We start from the raw sequence: 18,404 nt of genomic DNA on the forward strand, positions 1-18,404 counted from the left end.
TGAGGAAAGTGAAAAAAGAAAAAAACAGGAAGGTGATTCGGATTATTTCCCTTGCATGAGGATTGGACTCCAAGAGGGTCTTCCTGCAATCCACGTTGTTTGCTTTTGCCGTTTTAGAGAACCGGAGAAGGGTTTGGTTCAAAGGTTGATGAGTCGGGACAGCGACCATTATTCATGGCCGCGTTCATTAGTTTGCGATTCTGCACCGAGTAGACTCGGTTCCAATTTACCGACGGCGAGCTCCTCGGACAACGGCCGCCGTGTTGCTGTCCCTGCCTCAAAGATCTCCGTATCGGAGCAACAGCTGCAGCTACAAAGTCCACTGTTTATCTATGTTATGGTAGGCTTTCCTTTCTTCCTCTTTTTATTTAACTCTGTTTGTTTTTTACATGTTTTTATGTTTTCTTAAAGTAGAGCTCAATTAAACTGGGTGATAATGCGCAATGCTTCGTCCGGATGACATTCGAGGGATGTTCTTTTGTTGTGCTGAGATTATTTCTTGATCTTGAGAACATAGTTCAAATTGTTTTCGATGCTTGTTTTATATTTTCTGGTTTCTTTGGAGTTTGGTTGTGTCGTAGGGGCTCTTCTTATGTGTGTTAGAACTACAGGTGAGTTGGCTGGTGTCTGGTTAACTCCACATAATATCCAAAATCTTGGCAAAGATTCCAGTTTTTAACTAACACATGGGAGTTTCACCGTTCAAGCTGTTCGTGCTAAATTCAGAATTGCAAGTGCAGCTAAGCAGTTGGAATCTGGGAGAACTAACTCAGTAAAGTTACAATGGTAAATGGATATCCTGTGTTTGAGCTTGAGGGTAATACCAAATTGTTGCATTGGAGACCCAGTCAGAAGCCTGTCAGTTTGGAATAAGTTTTAAGCTAAGGTATCCTTTTTTCTTTTCTTTTTTTGTGAGTAAAGTGGGACTTCCTTGTTTGCGTCACAGGTGACTAAATCTTTATGCAAATTTTAGGACTTGATTTTTGTATCATTTACTCGTTCAAATGAATCTGGTTTGGTCATACACAGTTCATGAGGAACTTAAATTTCAGCTTAAGTACATCAAAATTTCCTGGTGTTTATTTTGTCTAGGTTTTAAGTTATTTAACTGTTTGTGATGAAAGAGAAAGATAAAGTAAACTCGGTTCTTTTTTCTGTGTGGGTTTTTGGGGTCAAATAAAGCAAATAGAAAACTAACACAGCCTTTTCTAATGATCCCAATATACAAACCATCAAACTGCTGCTATATATCCATAAGACTAGGGTGAAAGGCTGCCCTGTTTTTTGAAGATTTTGAAATAGCTGTTGGAAGACAGAAAAAACATTTAGGCTCTTTTTTGTGATTCTGTATCTGTATGGCATAACCTGTCTTCAGTTACTTCTTATAAAGTGTAATGAAAGGGATGAAAGAAGGAAAAAACTTGCAAGTATATGCATGTTTTCAACCTAGCTAATCATGAAGGATTAAGTTAAAAAAATCATCAGTCACACTGACAAGTGTGAACCTAGACCAGGGCCCTGACTTAATTGTCTGTTGTGTGGATCTCAGTCTTACAGGTCTGCTATGTAATTTTGGCTGTTCCTTGTAGACATCTTCTCAGTAGCTGCTATCCTCTGTAGAATGCAATTCTCTCCCAGCACCTGTTTCTAAATTTCTTAATGAACATCTGTAGATTATGGCAATGTAATGGATCAGCCGACTGTAAAAAGGCAGAGGAAAATACATAAATATCCCAGCTAAGGTTATAAAAATGTATCTAAAGTTGTCTATGCTCATATCTCCACAAAGGTACACTCTCTACAACTTTGAAATATCATATAAGTGGTTAATGAGATTTATTTCTTCTGGGAAATTTGTTGTTGAAAGCAAGTGAGGTATTTTTGTCAAATGACATAATAGAAAGAGTTTAAAAATGAGTCAGATTCAGCCATGGAAATGCCTTGCAAGTTCTGAAATTCTTTGATTATACAAGTAAAAGAAGAGGCTTTTTTCATACTTCTTTTTTACACGATACCATGCTTTACATTCTTGGCTTGTGGAAGGTTGTTCGCATGTCTGTTGAAAGCTTTTGCAGTGTTGGATACTGGTTGCTACAATGCACTTTTCAGAACTCCATGTCAAGAGAAAAGCATGATGAATGCAAGATATGTGTATTATAGTCTAAAATGAGATTTAAACCAAATAATACAAACTTTTAATATACTATTGTCAGGATGGAGATCGTGAGAAGAAGAATCTTGTTAGTGAAATGTTCTCCTTAGGTATTGAGCCTGACTTAGTTTCTTATAATTGTTTGGTTTATATTTATTGTAAAAACCAAGAAGTGAAGGTGTTTGAGATGGTTGAGCAAATGAGAAAAGAAAGAAATTTAGCCTGACTGTTAGGAATTAGACGCCCTAATTCTAAACTAATGAAAACAATAATAATAATCACGGAAGAAAAAGAAAAGCAAACATGAAAACAAACAAGATTTATACAAGTTCGCCTCAAGGTGAGACTACGTCCTGTCTTTCGCCGTTGTAGTAATTCTTTATAAAGATTAATTAGCTTATAAGAGAAATCGCACACACTTACAAGGGTTCTTCTCTAACCTCTCTTAGGGGCCGCAACTCAAGATGCTCTTCATGATGATTAAAACCTTAATAGTGGCACCCTAAATATAAAGAGGAAACTAGGGTAACTATGATACAAGAGTAAAATTTTTAAATTACCCTTAATGAAACTACAGTTAATATATCTTGGATCGGGCGGGGGTTGAGCCCCCACACCCCAGGAGGGGGATTTCCCGCCCCCTTTCGACCCCCACGGCAACCTTACCGCGAAGGTCGATTCCGTGTACTTACTCAGCGTAGAGCATTGATTAAGTTCCACAACTTAATAATATATTTACATACAAGGCAAGAAATGCCCTTGAATAGATGTAAGAACATAGTTGCTACCCGGACCCGGATATCCCTACTTACAATGCTGCTATGAGGAATTTCTATATAGTAAAGAGGCTCGGAGATGCATATGATTTGACGGATGAGATAGTCTGGAAAGGATTGAATCCAAACCCAGCAACATATAACTTATTCTTCAGGTATTATTTTTTGGGCAAAAGATTTGAAAAGTGCCTGGAATTTCTCCAAAAGGATGATGAGTGCTGGTTATGGAGTGATATGGTAGAGAAGGGTTTGAGTTCCTATACTTCATTGTCAGATATTTTGTTTGATTTGCTTTCTGATATGGATAAGTTGGTTGATGCAGAAAGATGTTTTCTGGAGACGGTTGAGGAGGAGCATCTTTTAAAAGGATTAAGATTCTAATGGAACTTGTCAATAGGCATGAGATCCAAAGGAATTTGTCAGAGAAGATGACAAGGACTTTTGGGCCAGTAAATTATCTTAATTAGGCCCATCATCAGGCCCACTATTCGTACCTACCTTCCACAGTTCCTTGTGTTTCTGACCGTGGAAGCCTCAGAGCCTCTTCATTCCACGGCGGTGCAGACTCCACGAAAAAGTGAGTCACCAACCTCGAGTCGGACTGCCGAGTCCGACTTGCCACCGTCGCTGCTATTTATTGCCCTGTTGTCTCGATTCTCCCTCCATCGATTGTGAGAATGTCGGGCGAGTGCGGCTCCGCCCTTGTCGAAATCAACCGGCTGAGATTCACCTACCCGGGCATCGACGGTCACCCCCCGCCGGGTTCCAAGCCTCTTATTGACGATTTCTCCCTTTCTCTCAACGCCGGTGAACGATGCCTTCTCGTCGGCTCCAATGGGGCCGGTAAGATTCGTTTGCCTGAACTGAATTCTTGTTGACATAATTGGTTGTTTCCTTATTGCTCTTCGTTTGTTTAAGCAGGAAAAACGACAATTTTGAAGATATTGGGCGGGAAGCACATGGTGGAACCGGGAATGGTGCGAATCATGGGGAGATCGGCGTTTCATGACACGGGGTTGACGTCATCTGGGGATCTCTGTTACTTAGGCGGAGAGGTTAGTGCCCATAAATCTTTTTTGCGTCTCGACTTTTTTCCGTGATCCCTGTCATGGTCGCTGCAAGTAGAAATTTAGGAGGCGAATCACGTAAAAGTAGTAGATATGTTTGATGCTTGCAATTTAACTCTTTGTCTTGGTCCTTTTTCACTGTTCTGCAAAATCTTGTCAGTTGCATGCAAATGTTACTCTAGATGCTCTAAGCTGATTGAGATTATAAATGTTCACTGCAGTGGAGGCGCGATGTTGCATTTGCTGGTTTTGAAGTTCCAATTCAAATGGACATCTCTGCTGAGAAAATGATTTTTGGAGTTACTAATGTTGATCCAGGAAGGAGAGATGAATTAATAAAGGTATTGAGTTTCTCATCCTCTACTGCCTATTAATTTCCATCTATCTGAATGTGGATACACTTTTACTTTGTCGATTCATGTTTCTGTACTTGTCTTCTCCCAAGTTTTTTCATGGGCACTTTCCTGCTTTTGATTTTTCTCATGAGTACTTTCCTTTTTTTGATTTTTGTTTGTTCTTGATAGTTCAGGTTTTAGATATTGATCTATCTTGGCGAATGCACAGGGCATCAGATGGACAGAGAAGACGTGTTCAGATTTGTATGGGTCTCCTCAAGTCTTTTAAGGTTTTTTACCTTTCTTCTACACTGACTCCAGTCACATTGATATCACTGCTGCACTCTGAGCCTTTGTGTGTCTTTAAACTCTAGAACTATCCTTTTAATGGTTATATTGGAGTAGCCAAATTATTAGGAAGTGTAATTCTGTTGTTGCTTTTGCAGTCAATTGTCTTTTTTTAAATTCCTGTTTGGTTGGGAGAAAATGAAAAAAAGATGAAAGATGTTGAAAAAGAAGAATAAATATGGAGTATTTTATTTCCATGCAATTTCATCAATCTGTAACACTAATCTGCCTTAAAGAAAATGTAGCATTATGAATATCTAAGCCCTGTCTTTTCTTTGCAGGTGCTACTACTTGATGAGATTACTGTCGATCTCGATGTGCTAGCAAGGGCGAACTTGTTGACATTCCTAAGAAAGGAGTGTGAAGAAAGGGGTGCAACCATCATATATGCAACACACATATTTGATGGTCTGGATGACTGGCCATCACATATTGTATGATTTATAGTTTTTCTTCTTGTGCTTTCATGTGAGTTCCATCTTAGTAATCTTTTTCTTTTAATCGATCTTACCAAATTGCAGATTTATGTTGCTCATGGAAGGTTGCAATTAGCTCTGCCGCTAAGCAAAGTGAGGGAAACGAGTAATCTATCTTTGATGGTTGGTGACTTATTTTCACAAAACCTCTTTGATGGTTGCAATTAACTCCAAACATTACAGAACCTCATCCAACTCCAATTCACATGGACGATGTTTAGTATTTTGTAGTCATCTTTATGGTTTATTATTTACTGTTTGTCTGGTTAGTGCCTGGTAATTGCAGAGAACAGTGGAGAGTTGGCTCAGGAAAGAAAGAGACGAGGATAGAAGGTTAAGAAAGGAGAGGAAGGCGACTGGCCTCCCAGAGTATGACGAGCAGATTGAAGGCAGTCGTGTCACAGGAGATCCCGCTGGGAGAGTTATTCAAGCCGTGAACAACGGTTGGGCAGCTGGGAGATTAAACTCCACCATAGCTGGTGAAGAAAATTTCGTCTTCAGTTCAAACAGGGTTCTGAGGCAGTAATGGTACAGGATTACCTCGTGAGAACACGTCGGTATATATTCGGCGCTCTGTATCGTAGTTGGGTGGAGAAATATTGATTGATGTGGGTCTGCAAACCTAGATTGATTCAATGTTACAAAAACAATGATGAGATTATCTTTATTTTTCTTTACGTATCGTTGGGATCAGACCCATGTAATGTAAGCATCATTTGTTTCATCCCGGGACTCCCTGTTATGAGCATATTGGGTGTGGGAATAAGTTGAACATGGATGATAGTTTGGGAATAACGTAATTATTTGAACTTTTGCGGTTGGATCATCTGTGTTTACGCTTTCCAGGTTGGGAATCTCAAACCTGATTCTATCCTATCAACATCCCGGCATCCTCATCCCTGTGAATCCCTCTTTAAGATTTTTCTAAGCCACATTTATGTTTGAAGCAGAGCTATCAATTCAATGTGACTTATTGAGATAAACGGTTCTGATTGTGCTTCTCAGGTTGAGACAGCTCGTTAGCCATCCTTGCCGGCACTATGTTTTTTAAGCTTTTTCTGTTGGAAGTGGTGTATCATAGTTTGAAGCGTAGCTAGTATCAGCTGAATTAATGGCGACTAAAACAGAACTGGCCCAGAACTCGAGCCCCTGCTTTCACCCCAAAAAGAAAAGAAAATGATCCCAGGATTTTTTTCTCATATAAAATTGTCGTCCTGTCCACCGCAAGTCCACAGACTTTGCAAGAACGATGCACATGTTCAATTAAAATCAGAGTCAATTTCCACTTGACTATCCGTCGTATTGTACTCCTGCATTGCTAATCTCCTTTTTCAAAAAATAATATTAGCCTAAAATTATATCGCACAAATTTGATAGTTAAGCATGATTCTGTCTCAGCAGATTTAACTCAAACCCGACACGAATGAAGGTCTTCCGTGCCTACCAGTACAAGTACAAGCCCGCAAACAAATCTCACATTAGGGACACGGATCTTTACTAGACTGTAGAGCGTTAAGATGACGACACAACGGGTTTTGCTGAAACAAGTATAAAAAAACTAGACTCTCGTTCATTTCCTTTACATGAGAAAAAAGGAGCGTGTTTTGAGGTAAAAGAATGGGTTTCACTAATACATGGAAGTAACAAATCTAGACATGAATCAAAACGAGCCAATATAAAAAAGAACAATCATATCTCACTAGAGAACAAATTTCCAAATTATTATCATCGAATTCTACAAGAACAAATGCCAGGGACCGTCATCAAACAACAAAAACCGAAGAACTGAAGGGTATTGTATCGCTCTCTCTCAGCAGAAGACCCAAATAATATCTACTAGTACGTCGGAACTTGAAACATCATCTTAATCAGCACATCTTCTCTAAGCCTGCAAGAATGTCAATACAGTATCAGTTACACTATACTAGGAACAACCTCATTCTCTAGAATATAATTGAACATAATTACATTATATAAAGGCCTTGCTTTTATACCTTGTTAGCAATGTTGTTGGAAAGCCATTCTAATCCCTCATACAGACCTTCCCCAGAAGTGGCACATGTGCTCTGGATGTACCTGTAAAACAATAATCATTTAACCAAAATTCGCTATTCATAGAAAATGAAATGAGATGGACAAGCACATTAAATGATTCAACTGCAAGGTCAAGAACATACCAGTGGCGTTGGCGGAGAGAGTGAAGACCGAGCTTATCAGTGATCTCAGCAGCATTCATTGCGTTTGGAAGATCTTGCTTGTTTGCAAAAACAAGCAACACAGCATCCCTCAGCTCATCCTGCCATTATTAGCCAATATTTATTTAATTTCCAAAATTACATAATTCAGTCAAAGATATGGTTTAATCATAACTGAAAATTCACCTCATTCAGCATTCTATGCAGCTCATCCCTGGCTTCCACAACACGATCACGATCATTGCTGTCAACCACAAAGATAAGACCTTGTGTGTTTTGGAAGTAATGTCTCCACAAGGGTCGGATCTGAGAATTCCGCATAAAATAGAACACTTCAGAAAATCTCTATGCCTAGATCAGATCTTCCCTCTTCAGAAAGCAGCATATGACATACCTTGTCCTGACCACCAACATCCCATACTGTGAAACTGATGTTCTTATATTCCACTGTCTCCACATTGAATCCTGAATTGGAAGTACAATAAGGAAGCTTTCAGGAAGAAGAAAACAAAAACAGTACGCAATAAAACAGACATTGACAGAATTCAACATTTTTTTGCTCCCGTAAGGAATTGATACATGAAAAACTGATAGCTTTCGAAAACTAATTGTTCAAAAAATGAACCAGAGCTCATGAAACATAAAAGTGGCAAGGTATCGTGTTGCCGTAAACCCAGGGCCTTCAAGAACTGAAACAGAAATACCAAAACAGATGTGTGAAGCAAAGCAAACCAAGTTCATGAGCATTTTCTGTGCAGCAGACTATCGTAATTGGCACATGCATAATGAGTCATTAAGCACTAACAATTGAAGACATCATAACATTTAAAACAAAAAAATTATTATAAGTAATGATTAATCTTTGATGAAGTAAGATTAGGTCCAAGATAACTACAGGACAAGTATTTGTGCCAGGAGTGAAAATTGTCAGATTCAGATGAAGTCAATTCCAGTTCTATGTCAGAAAGAAAACTGACATTCTCATCATGCAGAGACCTACCAATGGTGGGGATAGTTGTCACAATCTCTCCCAGCTTGAGCTTGTACAAGATGGTGGTTTTACCAGCTGCATCAAGACCCACCATAAGTATACGCATTTCTTTTTTGGCAAAGAGCCGACTGAAGAGCTTTGTGAAAGACAGCCCCATCTTTGTACCTGAAGAGAAGAAAATTAGAAAACAACTTAGATCCATTAAAAGATTAATCATCTCAGACATGCAGATCAATTATATACGAGAGCAACGGCATTTTCCTAAGGCATAATTACATCACTATAAATTGTCCAAATGTGAAGGTCTATTGATCATCATCCCTTAGAATAGCTAGGAAGACTCAAACATTGAGTGAGAGATGAGGTTGGTAAACAGAATTATACTCTCGCCAATAATTTGGAAACAAAGAAAGAGCCACAACCAATTCATTCCTGAGCTATGTTAATTAATGATAGGAAATTGACAGATCATCGAAGCAGTGACTCAAAACAAAACAACAAAGATCCATTTCCATTGGATAGCGATAAGATATCCTTAAATGATGATGTCGTCTAATATAGGAAAATAGTTGAAATCTGACAGCATGATTCCAGGGACAACGATCCACTAAAACATTATATATACCTTTTTTTTAACACAAGATTAACTTTGCGTCTTAGATAAGCGAATTCCACATAATAATTCTGCATTGATCTAATAAAATGCAAATTGCACAAAAAAATAATGACTCTTAGTAAAGGTTACATAAAGATAGGACACATCTGTATAAAATAAATAAATAACTAAAAAAAAAAAAAAAAGGACCAACAACGAATCAACTTCTACACACGAACATGAATTCGGTACCGCAAAAAGGAAAACGCGGAACAAAAAGAAAGAGCACAAGGAACATAAAAACTAGAAAGTAAAATGAAAGGAGAAAGCGGCACTCCTGCGCATGGTAAAATAGAAAGATCCAATTCAGGCCAAAACAACATGGCGTACCAAGGTATACGCCAAAAGAGAAGACTAAGACAACAAATCCATCGAATGAACTTCAATCAACAACTCTAAGTCCAGGCAAGAAAAAAAAAGAGAGAGAGATTCTAGACATGAAAATCAACCTGGTTTAAGCAAATCCTACGTCGGCATCACAATTCCGACCAATAAAAAAAATCATATAACCATATAATTGCAACCAGATCGACATAACACCCGCGAAAACAATCAGATCTGAAGAAGATACCTCACCGAAGGTCCAAAACCCTACAAAGCTTCCCTGTCGACCAGATCGGAGAGAAACAAAAGAGGAAAATAAGGAAACGAGAGAGCGTACGACTTACAAGGGAGAAACGAGATGGATTTACGCGATCCGAACGAGCAGATGTACAGCTGCCTCCTCCCACCGGATTTCAAGCCATAGTGCAGGGAGCGACCCTTTTATAGGACACGAAACTTAACGTCTGCTAATTCGCCGTTACAAAGGTGTTTTCTTGAAAGGAGATGTGACGTCGAGACGGTTAGAAATGCCAACGGCGGGGTTGGTCGGAGTTGGGTTAGGAAACACCCAACTCCGCCCCCCCAACCCGTCCTTAAAAGTCCGGCTCCATGATCCTCACCCTAATGCCTCTAATAAGCGGTTCCTCATAAGTTTTTTAAGTATAAAAATCATAAAAATAATAAATTTTTATTTTTTATAAATTATTATGAAAATAAAATAAATATTAAACATGTATTAGATCGGGCTGGGTCGAGTTGGGTGGAGTAGAACCGGTTGCATAATGAACCTATCTATAGTGACGGTGCATCTAACGGCGTCAGGCTGTTAACAAAGCTGTTGACCGTACGCTTATTGGAAACTTGGAAAAGAGAGTTTTGATTTGGGGCGGATTCGAGAATGGAATCTTCCGGTGAAGGCAAAAGCGCGGGGCCCACAGGCGACCGGCATGTGGCAGGTCGGCCATGTTCGTTTGGTTTCAATTCATTGCCATAAACGTCCAAACGAACCTTATTTTTTACCCGAATAAAATTTACCGGGTAGTCAGGGCGGTTTGGGCTCTCCTTTTAAAAACATTCATCACCGTCAAGCTTGGCGACTACAACTCCGGAACCTTCTTTCTTCTTCGTTCCCGACGGCGTTTTCCTGTAAAATCGCCCCTAGGCTCGGTTGAAACCCTTTCCTCAAGTTTAGGAGCTGAAGAAAGACCTCAAGAGCTACGAGCTGGTGGATTTGGCGGGAAATCGATGGCGGTCGAAGCAGAGGCTGCTACTCCGGAGCTTGGTCTCTCTGAAACCAACATTAAGTGGGAGAGGTTGTTGGTTCTTTCACCATTTTCTTTTTCTTCAGTACCCACTTTAGTTCTGATCTCTGTATGGTTAACGAGTATTTTTATATGTTGGGTTCCTCTTCATCTACTGTTTGGGTATTGAGGGTAGAGTTCTGCTTAATGCTCTGAGATGTTAACCTATCTGTTACTCTCCCATTTAAACATGACTTAAGTCTGAAGTTGTTTTTGTGGTTAGAGACCTCAGTTTGGTTTCATCTGTTGAGGGGATACTATTGGACTTCTCTTCTCAGCTTTTATCTATTTGTGGTTAAAAAATGAACTCATTTTAGGTCTTTGCTTTGGGATTTTAGGTTGGACAAGACCAGATTTCATGTGATTGGAGCAGTTCTCTTTACCGCTCAATCAGCATTGTTACATCCAATTGCTGTTGTGAAGACAAGAATTCAAGTGGCTGGAGGACTTGCCCACATGCATAGTTTTTCTGTATTCAAAAATATATTAAGATATGATGGAATTCGTGGTATTTTTAGAGGATTCGGCACGTCTGCTATTGGATCTTTACCTGGTAGAGTATTGGTTTTGTCTTCTCTTGAAGTTTCAAAGGAAACGGTTCTTAAAAATACCCAAGATCTGGATATGCCTGAGGCATCACGTATAGCTGTAGCAAATGGAGTGGCAGGCATGGTGTCAAATCTGGTATCTTGTTTTTACTATGTGCCTTTGGATGTGGTAAGTAACAATTAAACCCTGTTTTAACTTCTTTTGCCTTATATGCTATCGTTTTTTCTGTTCTAGTATATACTGTGGGGAATGTTGATCATTTAGAAAAACAATTTATGAATCCTTTGGATATGCCCACATTGTGCAGCTAAATTGTAATTTGACCTAAAATATGTACAGAAGTGTCAGCCTTAAGCAGTTCAATTTTTTCCACTAATATGGAGTTATACTCTTATATCATTGGTCAAAGTTTGGTTACTGGATCCAAGATCTTTAACTGTGTTGATATATTTGTAGCAACTTGGCTCATTTGTTACACAGTAATACTAAAGTCTAATTATCTAAATACTGTTTAGGATGTGGGAAACTTTTTCATTTAAAATCTATTTAATCACTCTTCGGACAATGGTCTCCCCCCCCCCACCACAAGTTCCATGGAATCTTCCAAACACTGGGGATATTAAACGCTTTAAGTAGATCCCACAAGTTAAAATACTTGGTGATTCAAAATATGGAATATAAAGTTCTATAGTAATATCCTCAATAGAAAGTTCAAGACATCATGGAGCCAGATTTATGCATTTGACTGATTGACTTGTTGCTTTCTCTTTGTATTTGGCTCTGCAATCTATTTGTTTTTTGAGCTGTTATTCTTTGAAGCTGATGTACAATGGACGTTTGATGGAATTGTCTCAGCTTTCTATAGAGCCAGTCCTCCTGGATCACTAAACTTTTAAGTGTTAAAGTTTAATGCTCGTACACTTTATGATAATGAGATTTTTTTTTTGAATCTTGCTGACTCCTTGGCTGGGAGTGGAGTCCCTTTTCAACACTTTGTTGTGGAAAGACCATCACTCAATTAGCCCATGTATTTTCTTTCTCTTGTCTTTGCGACCATAGTGTGCTTTGCCTCCACTTGGCCTCACTCTGCTTTTTTTACTAAAATCTTCTTGTCATTCTGTTCAATGTAGAAAATTTGCATGTGTACCTGCTCTTACACTATATCTTTCTGTTCTTCAGATTTGCCTGAGACTAATGGTCCAAGGTCTTCCAGGTACCACAAAATGCAATGGTCCTTATGATATAATTCGAAAAGTGCTCAAAGTTGAAGGCTTTCGTGGCCTCTATAGAGGCTTTGGAATAACTGCTGTGACTCAATCTCCAGCATCAGCACTTTGGTGGGGTGTCTATGGTGGAGCACAGCATGTAATTTGGAGGTAATATAAATGTATTCGAGAAACATGATCAAAATCTCTGAATCATATTCATATGCTAACTGTTAGTGTGTGTTCTTCAACCAATTAACCCTTGTATCTGTGCATGCAGGAGTTTGGGATATAGAGATGATTCAGAGAAGAGGCCATCTCATATGGAGATGGTAACCGTTCAGGCAACTGCTGGTACCATGGCTGGTGCTTGTTCTTCGGTTATTACCACTCCTATTGATACAATAAAAACTCGACTTCAGGTGAACATCATTGTGGAAGTATACTGTTAAAGAAGAACATAAGTTCTCTATTTGTGTGTGAAATCTAGTCTAACATAGATGTTTGGTATACTTGTAGGTCATGGATAATTATGGTGAGGGAAGGCCATCTGTTATCAAGACAACAAAGAGACTCCTTGCCGAAGATGGCTGGAAAGGCTTCTACCGAGGATTTGGACCAAGGTTTCTGAATATGTCCTTGTGGGGCACTTCAATGATTGTTACATATGAACTAATAAGTGAGTATAAGTTCCAACTGATTCTTGAGAAAGATGTTCTTGATGTGTTTCTGATCATTGATCTCCTTATTCTATTTTCTAATTGATTTTGGTTTTTCTTTCCTTCCATTCTGCTAGAGAGATTGTCCGTGAAACAGGATTAAGGTTGCCATCCAGTTCAGAGTTGCTAAACAAGCTCTGAAGTTCACTTAGGAGGTTGGAAGTTTTTGTGCAACAGCCGAGAAAATTCAAGGTGAAGGACAACTACAAGGACCAAATCTTAGGCTCCATTTTTGATTTTTTTTTGAAGTATGAGATAAACAAAAGGAGGTCCCAGAACACACAATGCCCTGAAACATAACCACCTATTTCAGAGACCACTATTCACAGCTTCGAGATTGAGGATTGGAAGCTTAAACTCTAAACTGCAGTTACCAGTCGAATGTTCCAGCTGAGAGCTCATTGGGATATGTCTCTCTCCGTGATCAACCCGACGATTGTGCATTCAATGCTGATCATCATCGCTGTGCTCGAGAATGGAGCATTGAAACTTTTACTCATTTTGGCCTGAAAAGAGATCGAAGATTAAAAGTTCCGTTTCGGATGAAAACTCTATGGTGTGGTGTACTTTTTGGTATTTGTTTCTATCTGATGCTTACCTGAATTATGAACCAAATCGCGCAAGCGGGACAGCTGACTATATCCAGCATAGAGCCAAGTACATCCGGATACCTTCATGGTAATTGTTGATGGATTGGCGGAAGAGCAGGGCGACGTTGAACCAGTGCTTGTGTTTTTCTGGGGCTAAGTACACGAAACCAACAATTGGGAGCTCACTCAACATCTCACTGCCGGCGGTATCAGACAAGCACTGGTATCAGACAAGAATCATGACGAAAGTGTAAGTTCCGCTCCCAATTGTTGGGTTCGTGTACTTCAGCCTCAGAAAAACACAAGCACTGGTTCATTAAATAAGCCATTCCATCAATTATTTCAAGTGTCTTTTTATAAAAAAGACACTTAAAAAGACATTGAACTTAGGAATTTTTTATTTATGATTGTATAATTACTTATAATTATATGATCTTATTATTTAAACATGCGAAAGGCTTATCTTAACTGTCTAATAATAATCATCGATTATCTCAATCAAATGGTTTTCTCAGCCATCTGAGATAATCATTTCACATGTTTTGCGACTAATAATAATTATTAAATATTATTTTATTTGTTTTTAAAACCTGAGATATAACCAGAGGGTGTAGACAATATATAAATAAAAAAGAGAAATGTATTTTTATTCTTATTGTTCTAAAAAAGAATGTTCGAAGAGGAGTAGACAGCACTCGGGAGATTGATTCATTGGCCCTAGAAAAATCCGGATTTGAGAGGGGGTCTTGGAAGAAAACAGAAGCGGTGAGTCTGACCACTGACTCGACCTACCCCCTCCCAAATCTGGATCGACTCAGCGAGAGTAAGTGACAGAACAACCTGGCGAGCCATGAAAACACGGTACACATAGGCTGCATCAGAGTTTCAATAGAGAGCTGCTCATCAGTGTAATAAACTCAGAAAAAGGGGGAATGCAGATTGCATAGAAAAGAAAAGGAGTTCTGTAATATGTCTTTCTGCTAATTAAGACTTGGCTAGTTTCCTTCTCTACAAACCTGTTTCCAGGAGGATCACTAACACTTTGAGATGATAACTTATGAGCAGTAACAACAAGTAAAAACCCAGGTCCTCCAAATACATATGTTGCGTGGCCTCAAATAGAAACAGTAGAGGGAAACATGTCAGAACGCCCACCTGTCATCCTCTCCGCCTCCTTCCCGCGCTCACCTGCATGAAAAAAGCATCTTTAAAAACATTTGAGATGCCAAAAGCTAGAAAGCAAGGAACGTTTCTATGCCAGAGAACTGATAGAATACTGATTTTTCCCAAGTTGTGAAGATAAAGGATCTCAAACTAGAACAATCAGTGCACGTAATGAAATTAAGTCTCCCTCCAGTGGCATATTGATTTTCTCACGGGATTTAATCAGACATCACACAGTTAACAATCTTGACAACAAAAAAGGGACCAGAAAGGTACAATAAACAAGTCAAAAAACTTCAAGTATGATCGCGCCTCACCTGTGCGAACTCTGATTACATCTGAAACTGGTATCACTGCACAAACGAGAAAATATAGTTAATGATTTGTGTGCATGCTACATACTTTATCACCATCACCTGTTTATGAACTTAACATTATCTCAACACAGTTACTCCTTTGAGAAGGAAAAGGAAATGGAAACATTCACTACTCAGAGAAGTTTCGAAAATCAGACCCATCATTCATCATCTTCCCTGTATAACTCTTAAACTCAAGAATGGCTACCTGGTTAAACCCCAGCAGTTTTCCCTGGGGAAGCTGAGCAAGCCTGACGGTGGAGAGCTAACCACAGAGAGATTCAGAATAAACTGTTCATTCCCATGACCTTTCAAAAGAGGATTGAACTCCGCCGTTTAATCCCAGTGGGATTAAGAGAGATTCAAACAAGGGGATATAGCAACAGAGAGCAAAGTTCAGAATAAACTGTTCATTCCCATGACCTTTTAAAAGAGGACTGAATTCCTCCATTTAATCCCATCAGGATTAAGAGAGATTCAAACGAGGGCCTATAGCAACAGACACCGAGAAAAGTCCCAATAGAAGTATGTAAGCTTTTGTCTAATTTGAACCTACTGCTGAATTGGCCACTAAATTGCACCTAATGCTGAATTAAATAGATACTGCAATACGGTTGCCAATATTAGAACGTTGGTCATCTGCAAAAGCATGTAAGATATACAGACAGATGCAACTTTCAAAAGAAGCAAGAGACCAAATCTTACAAAAAATCTTGCCATCACCAATTTCTCCAGTCCTCGCTTCTTCAATTATTTTATCAATTACAGCTTCAACCTAAAGCAGGAGGACATCAGGAGTAAATTTACTGATAAAAAAATTACAATAGAACCCTCATAACTGGAACAAACAAACGAGGGACACATAGTGGGAATTAGATCAAGTAATGAATAATTCAAAAAAATGTGCATTTTAAATAGGATATTCATTCAAGCAGATCATACATACTTCACTAATACAGGATAGACTTAGAGGAAATAACCCTCATGGATACTGGAGGAAGATTAATATCACTCCCGAGTAGTTTCTGTGTCATTAAGATTTTCTTACTGAGAATCATAAATGGCCCAATGAAGATAGCCTGGACACATTCTAGTCGCTGGTTTCTTTGAACAAGCATAGAAAATTGTCCTAGAAGGCCTAAGCGCCGCCATGATTGGCACAACATTTACCTGATCCTTGCTCACCACAATCTCCATTTTCACCTTTGCAACTAACTTGTCTTCAGAAAATTCAGAGCCTAACAGTAAAAGTCAAAAAGGAAAGATATGAGCATCTAATCGATAAGTTCTGCTTTTGTTTTGAATATAGAGACATTTTGCTTTTGTGGTGAAAACAGACACATTCAGCTCTCCGGAGAAAGCAAGGAAAAGGGATTTGATTAATTGGCAGAGAATAGAAGTAACAAAGAAATAAAAAAAAAATGATACTTTTTATGCACTGCCAGTTAGTATCATTCTTTGAGAATAAATAGAATCATAAAGCCACCAATGTTCACAGTATAGAGCCTTGTTCTATAGATTCTTTAGTGCCAAACAATTCATAACAAGAGATGATGTCGAAAAGCTGGTTTCTCAAGCAAGATTAGATATTACAAGTGTTATTTAAAGATCTAATCCAATGATCTTCTTGTGGTTTATATCAACAGGTCTGCAAGTTCATTGGAGCAAGCCCAAAGAGGTCACGGTCATGCTCAAAGAGGATAGTTGACTGCAACCAAGCTAGCTATGTAAAGATCAAAGTATCCACTAAAGTGCCGCCAAAATAACGCATAATAGTTCCAGTAACCGAAATATTTTATGTAAACAGAAGATAAGGTGAATCGTAAAGTCCAAGGCATAACAGAAGCATAGCCAAATCCTTTACCAAGAAAAGATGTGAAAATGACTAGCAAGCATGAAACTCACCGGCTTGCCTTTCCGTGGAGCCTCCCTGAGCACCGAAACCACGAACATCAGAAACCGTCACACCACGAATACCCATCTTCAGCAGACCCTGCATTTCCCCCAAAAGAAGTGTATAAGCCCGCCTTGTAAACTGTGAAGTAAACTGTAGCTAGAATTCAAATCAGCGCAGAACAGCAGAAACGGCACGTAATGCAGTTAATCGAGATGCAAACAAACATAGCAGATAAACTCTGGCGCTCTTACCGAAGAAACATGCGAGACGCGCCATGGCCTTGTTAGTTCCAATTTCGCCAAGAGGACCATTCGCAAATGAGAAAAAGCACAGAATGTACACCAGAGAATGAGCAAACGAAAACTGAGCATAAATATGTGCAAAGAGCGTCTCAACAACGCCTAAACAGAACAAACGGATGCAACAATCACATAAAAAAAAAAAAAAAAAACTTAAGGAGAGCGTGAAAGAACCAAAAATTCACCTAATAATCGCTTCAATTTTGTAGAATTTCGCCTCCGGCGCGTAATCTAACACCGAGCCAGTCGAGAGTAAACAAAACTTGCAATGCCATTCCACAACTCAGATTAAAAAACAAATACTAACAAAATCTTGGTCAAGAATACCTTGAACGCTCTGGGCTCTTACGACGGGAACAAAAGTTGCATTTTTTCGTTGTTTCAAGCTCTCAGTGAAACGCCGAAACTGAGTTTTCTTTGATTCGCACAACAAAATAGGAAAATCGGAAGGAAGGGACTTCCGGGGAGGCAAAGAGAGGGGATTGATAGGATGGGATTTCGCGGTAGCAACTGTTGTTGCAACCATGATTGCAGCCAGGATTGAAGCAGAGTGAGTAAGACTGAAGATTCAACAGAATGAGGAAGGATCCGAGTGTTATCGTGCTTGGAAACAACGTCAGAAATAAAGACGGTCGACGAGGTGGGTGTACGCTTGCCTCTTCCAATTCCAAGTGGCGCTTGAAATAAATGCGAACAAAAATATTAAATAATAATAATGATAAATATTTAAAAAATGGGAAATTTTCACTGCATTTAACTAAATATAGTTGAATATTTAATTTATAAATTTGTTTGACTGAGTTAACGAGTTAACCGTTTCAGTATGGCCAATGACCTTTGACTAGGTTATAATTTTAATTTAATTATTTTTTAAAATAGTTATTAATTATGACAAATTTCCTAAAAAAACTAAAATCTAAGTTTACGGTTAAGTACATCTAATTTTAATTTAATTAAAAAAAAATAAAATGAAATTTAATTTAATTATGACTATGTAATTACCAT

General features: G+C 38.7%; 4 protein-coding genes and 1 pseudogene across 6 annotated transcripts; 3 read left to right on the forward strand and 2 right to left on the reverse strand.

The window, feature by feature from the left end:
- Positions 1 to 2: 2 nt before the first annotated feature.
- On the forward strand, positions 3 to 5,920 carry LOC137958469 (ABC transporter I family member 20). 2 transcript variants are annotated; one of them, XM_068805508.1, is made up of 9 exons: positions 3 to 340; positions 612 to 886; positions 3,251 to 3,771; positions 3,850 to 3,983; positions 4,217 to 4,336; positions 4,525 to 4,620; positions 4,960 to 5,112; positions 5,200 to 5,277; positions 5,425 to 5,581. In XM_068805508.1, the coding sequence occupies exons 3-9, from the start codon at positions 3,606 to 3,608 to the stop codon at positions 5,482 to 5,484; spliced, it is 807 nt and encodes a 268-aa protein (XP_068661609.1). In that variant the 5' UTR covers positions 3 to 340; positions 612 to 886; positions 3,251 to 3,605; the 3' UTR covers positions 5,485 to 5,581. The 2 variants fall into 2 exon arrangements, with proteins under 2 accessions (XP_068661609.1, XP_068661608.1); XM_068805507.1 differs by lacking the exon at positions 612 to 886 and having other exon boundaries at positions 124 to 340; positions 5,441 to 5,920.
- On the forward strand, positions 784 to 2,378 carry LOC137959653 (putative pentatricopeptide repeat-containing protein At1g02420; annotated as a pseudogene).
- A 910-nt stretch (positions 5,921 to 6,830) lies between the features above and the next one.
- On the reverse strand, positions 6,831 to 9,731 carry LOC137958788 (ADP-ribosylation factor). The gene is made up of 7 exons (XM_068805919.1): positions 9,664 to 9,731; positions 8,350 to 8,505; positions 7,744 to 7,814; positions 7,536 to 7,655; positions 7,332 to 7,450; positions 7,149 to 7,230; positions 6,831 to 7,042 (listed from the first exon to the last, which is right to left on the reverse strand). The coding sequence occupies exons 2-7, from the start codon at positions 8,495 to 8,497 to the stop codon at positions 7,037 to 7,039; spliced, it is 546 nt and encodes a 181-aa protein (XP_068662020.1). The 5' UTR covers positions 8,498 to 8,505; positions 9,664 to 9,731; the 3' UTR covers positions 6,831 to 7,036.
- Positions 9,732 to 10,437: 706 nt separating this feature from the next.
- LOC137960153 (uncharacterized) lies at positions 10,438 to 13,728 on the forward strand. Of its 2 annotated transcripts, XR_011114119.1 has the most exons (7): positions 10,438 to 10,632; positions 10,959 to 11,337; positions 12,349 to 12,545; positions 12,655 to 12,796; positions 12,894 to 13,053; positions 13,171 to 13,285; positions 13,407 to 13,728. XR_011114119.1 is itself a non-coding variant. In XM_068807661.1 (6 exons), exons 1-6 carry the CDS (start codon positions 10,565 to 10,567, stop codon positions 13,194 to 13,196), a joined length of 972 nt encoding a protein of 323 aa, XP_068663762.1. In that variant the 5' UTR covers positions 10,438 to 10,564; the 3' UTR covers positions 13,197 to 13,720. The 2 variants fall into 2 exon arrangements, 1 of the variants encoding a protein (XP_068663762.1); XM_068807661.1 differs by having other exon boundaries at positions 13,171 to 13,720.
- An 899-nt stretch (positions 13,729 to 14,627) lies between these two features.
- LOC137959889 (nitrogen regulatory protein P-II homolog) lies at positions 14,628 to 18,050 on the reverse strand. Its single transcript, XM_068807296.1, has 8 exons — positions 17,727 to 18,050; positions 17,585 to 17,630; positions 17,352 to 17,379; positions 17,109 to 17,196; positions 16,374 to 16,441; positions 15,909 to 15,978; positions 15,165 to 15,200; positions 14,628 to 14,871 (listed from the first exon to the last, which is right to left on the reverse strand). Exons 1-8 carry the CDS (start codon positions 17,923 to 17,925, stop codon positions 14,798 to 14,800), a joined length of 609 nt encoding a protein of 202 aa, XP_068663397.1. The 5' UTR covers positions 17,926 to 18,050; the 3' UTR covers positions 14,628 to 14,797.
- Positions 18,051 to 18,404: the final 354 nt, after the last annotated feature.

This window comes from Aristolochia californica, unplaced genomic scaffold (assembly GCF_029961685.1).
Source record: "Aristolochia californica isolate CCGP_79_NKW_82.1479 unplaced genomic scaffold, dmAriCali1.0.hap1 SCAF_3, whole genome shotgun sequence".
Lineage (NCBI taxonomy): Eukaryota > Viridiplantae > Streptophyta > Magnoliopsida > Piperales > Aristolochiaceae > Aristolochia > Aristolochia californica.

Bases quoted from the DNA above. Each gene is read 5' to 3' on its own strand.
- LOC137958469 (XM_068805507.1), top strand. From the start codon at position 3,606: ATGTCGGGCGAGTGCGGCTCCGCCCTTGTCGAAATCAACCGGCTGAGA. The intron at 4,337-4,524 runs GTATTGAGTTTC...TTGATAGTTCAG, and splicing joins GGAGAGATGAATTAATAAAG to GTTTTAGATATTGATCTATC. The intron at 5,278-5,440 runs GTTGGTGACTTA...TGGTAATTGCAG, and splicing joins CGAGTAATCTATCTTTGATG to AGAACAGTGGAGAGTTGGCT.
- LOC137960153 (XM_068807661.1), top strand. From the start codon at position 10,565: ATGGCGGTCGAAGCAGAGGCTGCTACTCCGGAGCTTGGTCTCTCTGAA. The intron at 10,633-10,958 runs GTTGTTGGTTCT...TTGGGATTTTAG, and splicing joins ACCAACATTAAGTGGGAGAG to GTTGGACAAGACCAGATTTC. The intron at 12,546-12,654 runs GTAATATAAATG...CTGTGCATGCAG, and splicing joins GCACAGCATGTAATTTGGAG to GAGTTTGGGATATAGAGATG.
- LOC137958788 (XM_068805919.1), bottom strand. From the start codon at position 8,497: ATGGGGCTGTCTTTCACAAAGCTCTTCAGTCGGCTCTTTGCCAAAAAA. The intron at 7,656-7,743 runs GTATGTCATATG...CGGAATTCTCAG, and splicing joins ATGTTGGTGGTCAGGACAAG to ATCCGACCCTTGTGGAGACA. The intron at 7,231-7,331 runs GTATGTTCTTGA...ATTGTTTTACAG, and splicing joins TCTCTCCGCCAACGCCACTG to GTACATCCAGAGCACATGTG.
- LOC137959889 (XM_068807296.1), bottom strand. From the start codon at position 17,925: ATGGTTGCAACAACAGTTGCTACCGCGAAATCCCATCCTATCAATCCC. The intron at 15,201-15,908 runs GTAAGATTTGGT...TCGTTTGTGCAG, and splicing joins TGGTGATGGCAAGATTTTTT to TGATACCAGTTTCAGATGTA. The intron at 14,872-15,164 runs GTGAGGCGCGAT...TTTTTCATGCAG, and splicing joins TGTAATCAGAGTTCGCACAG to GTGAGCGCGGGAAGGAGGCG.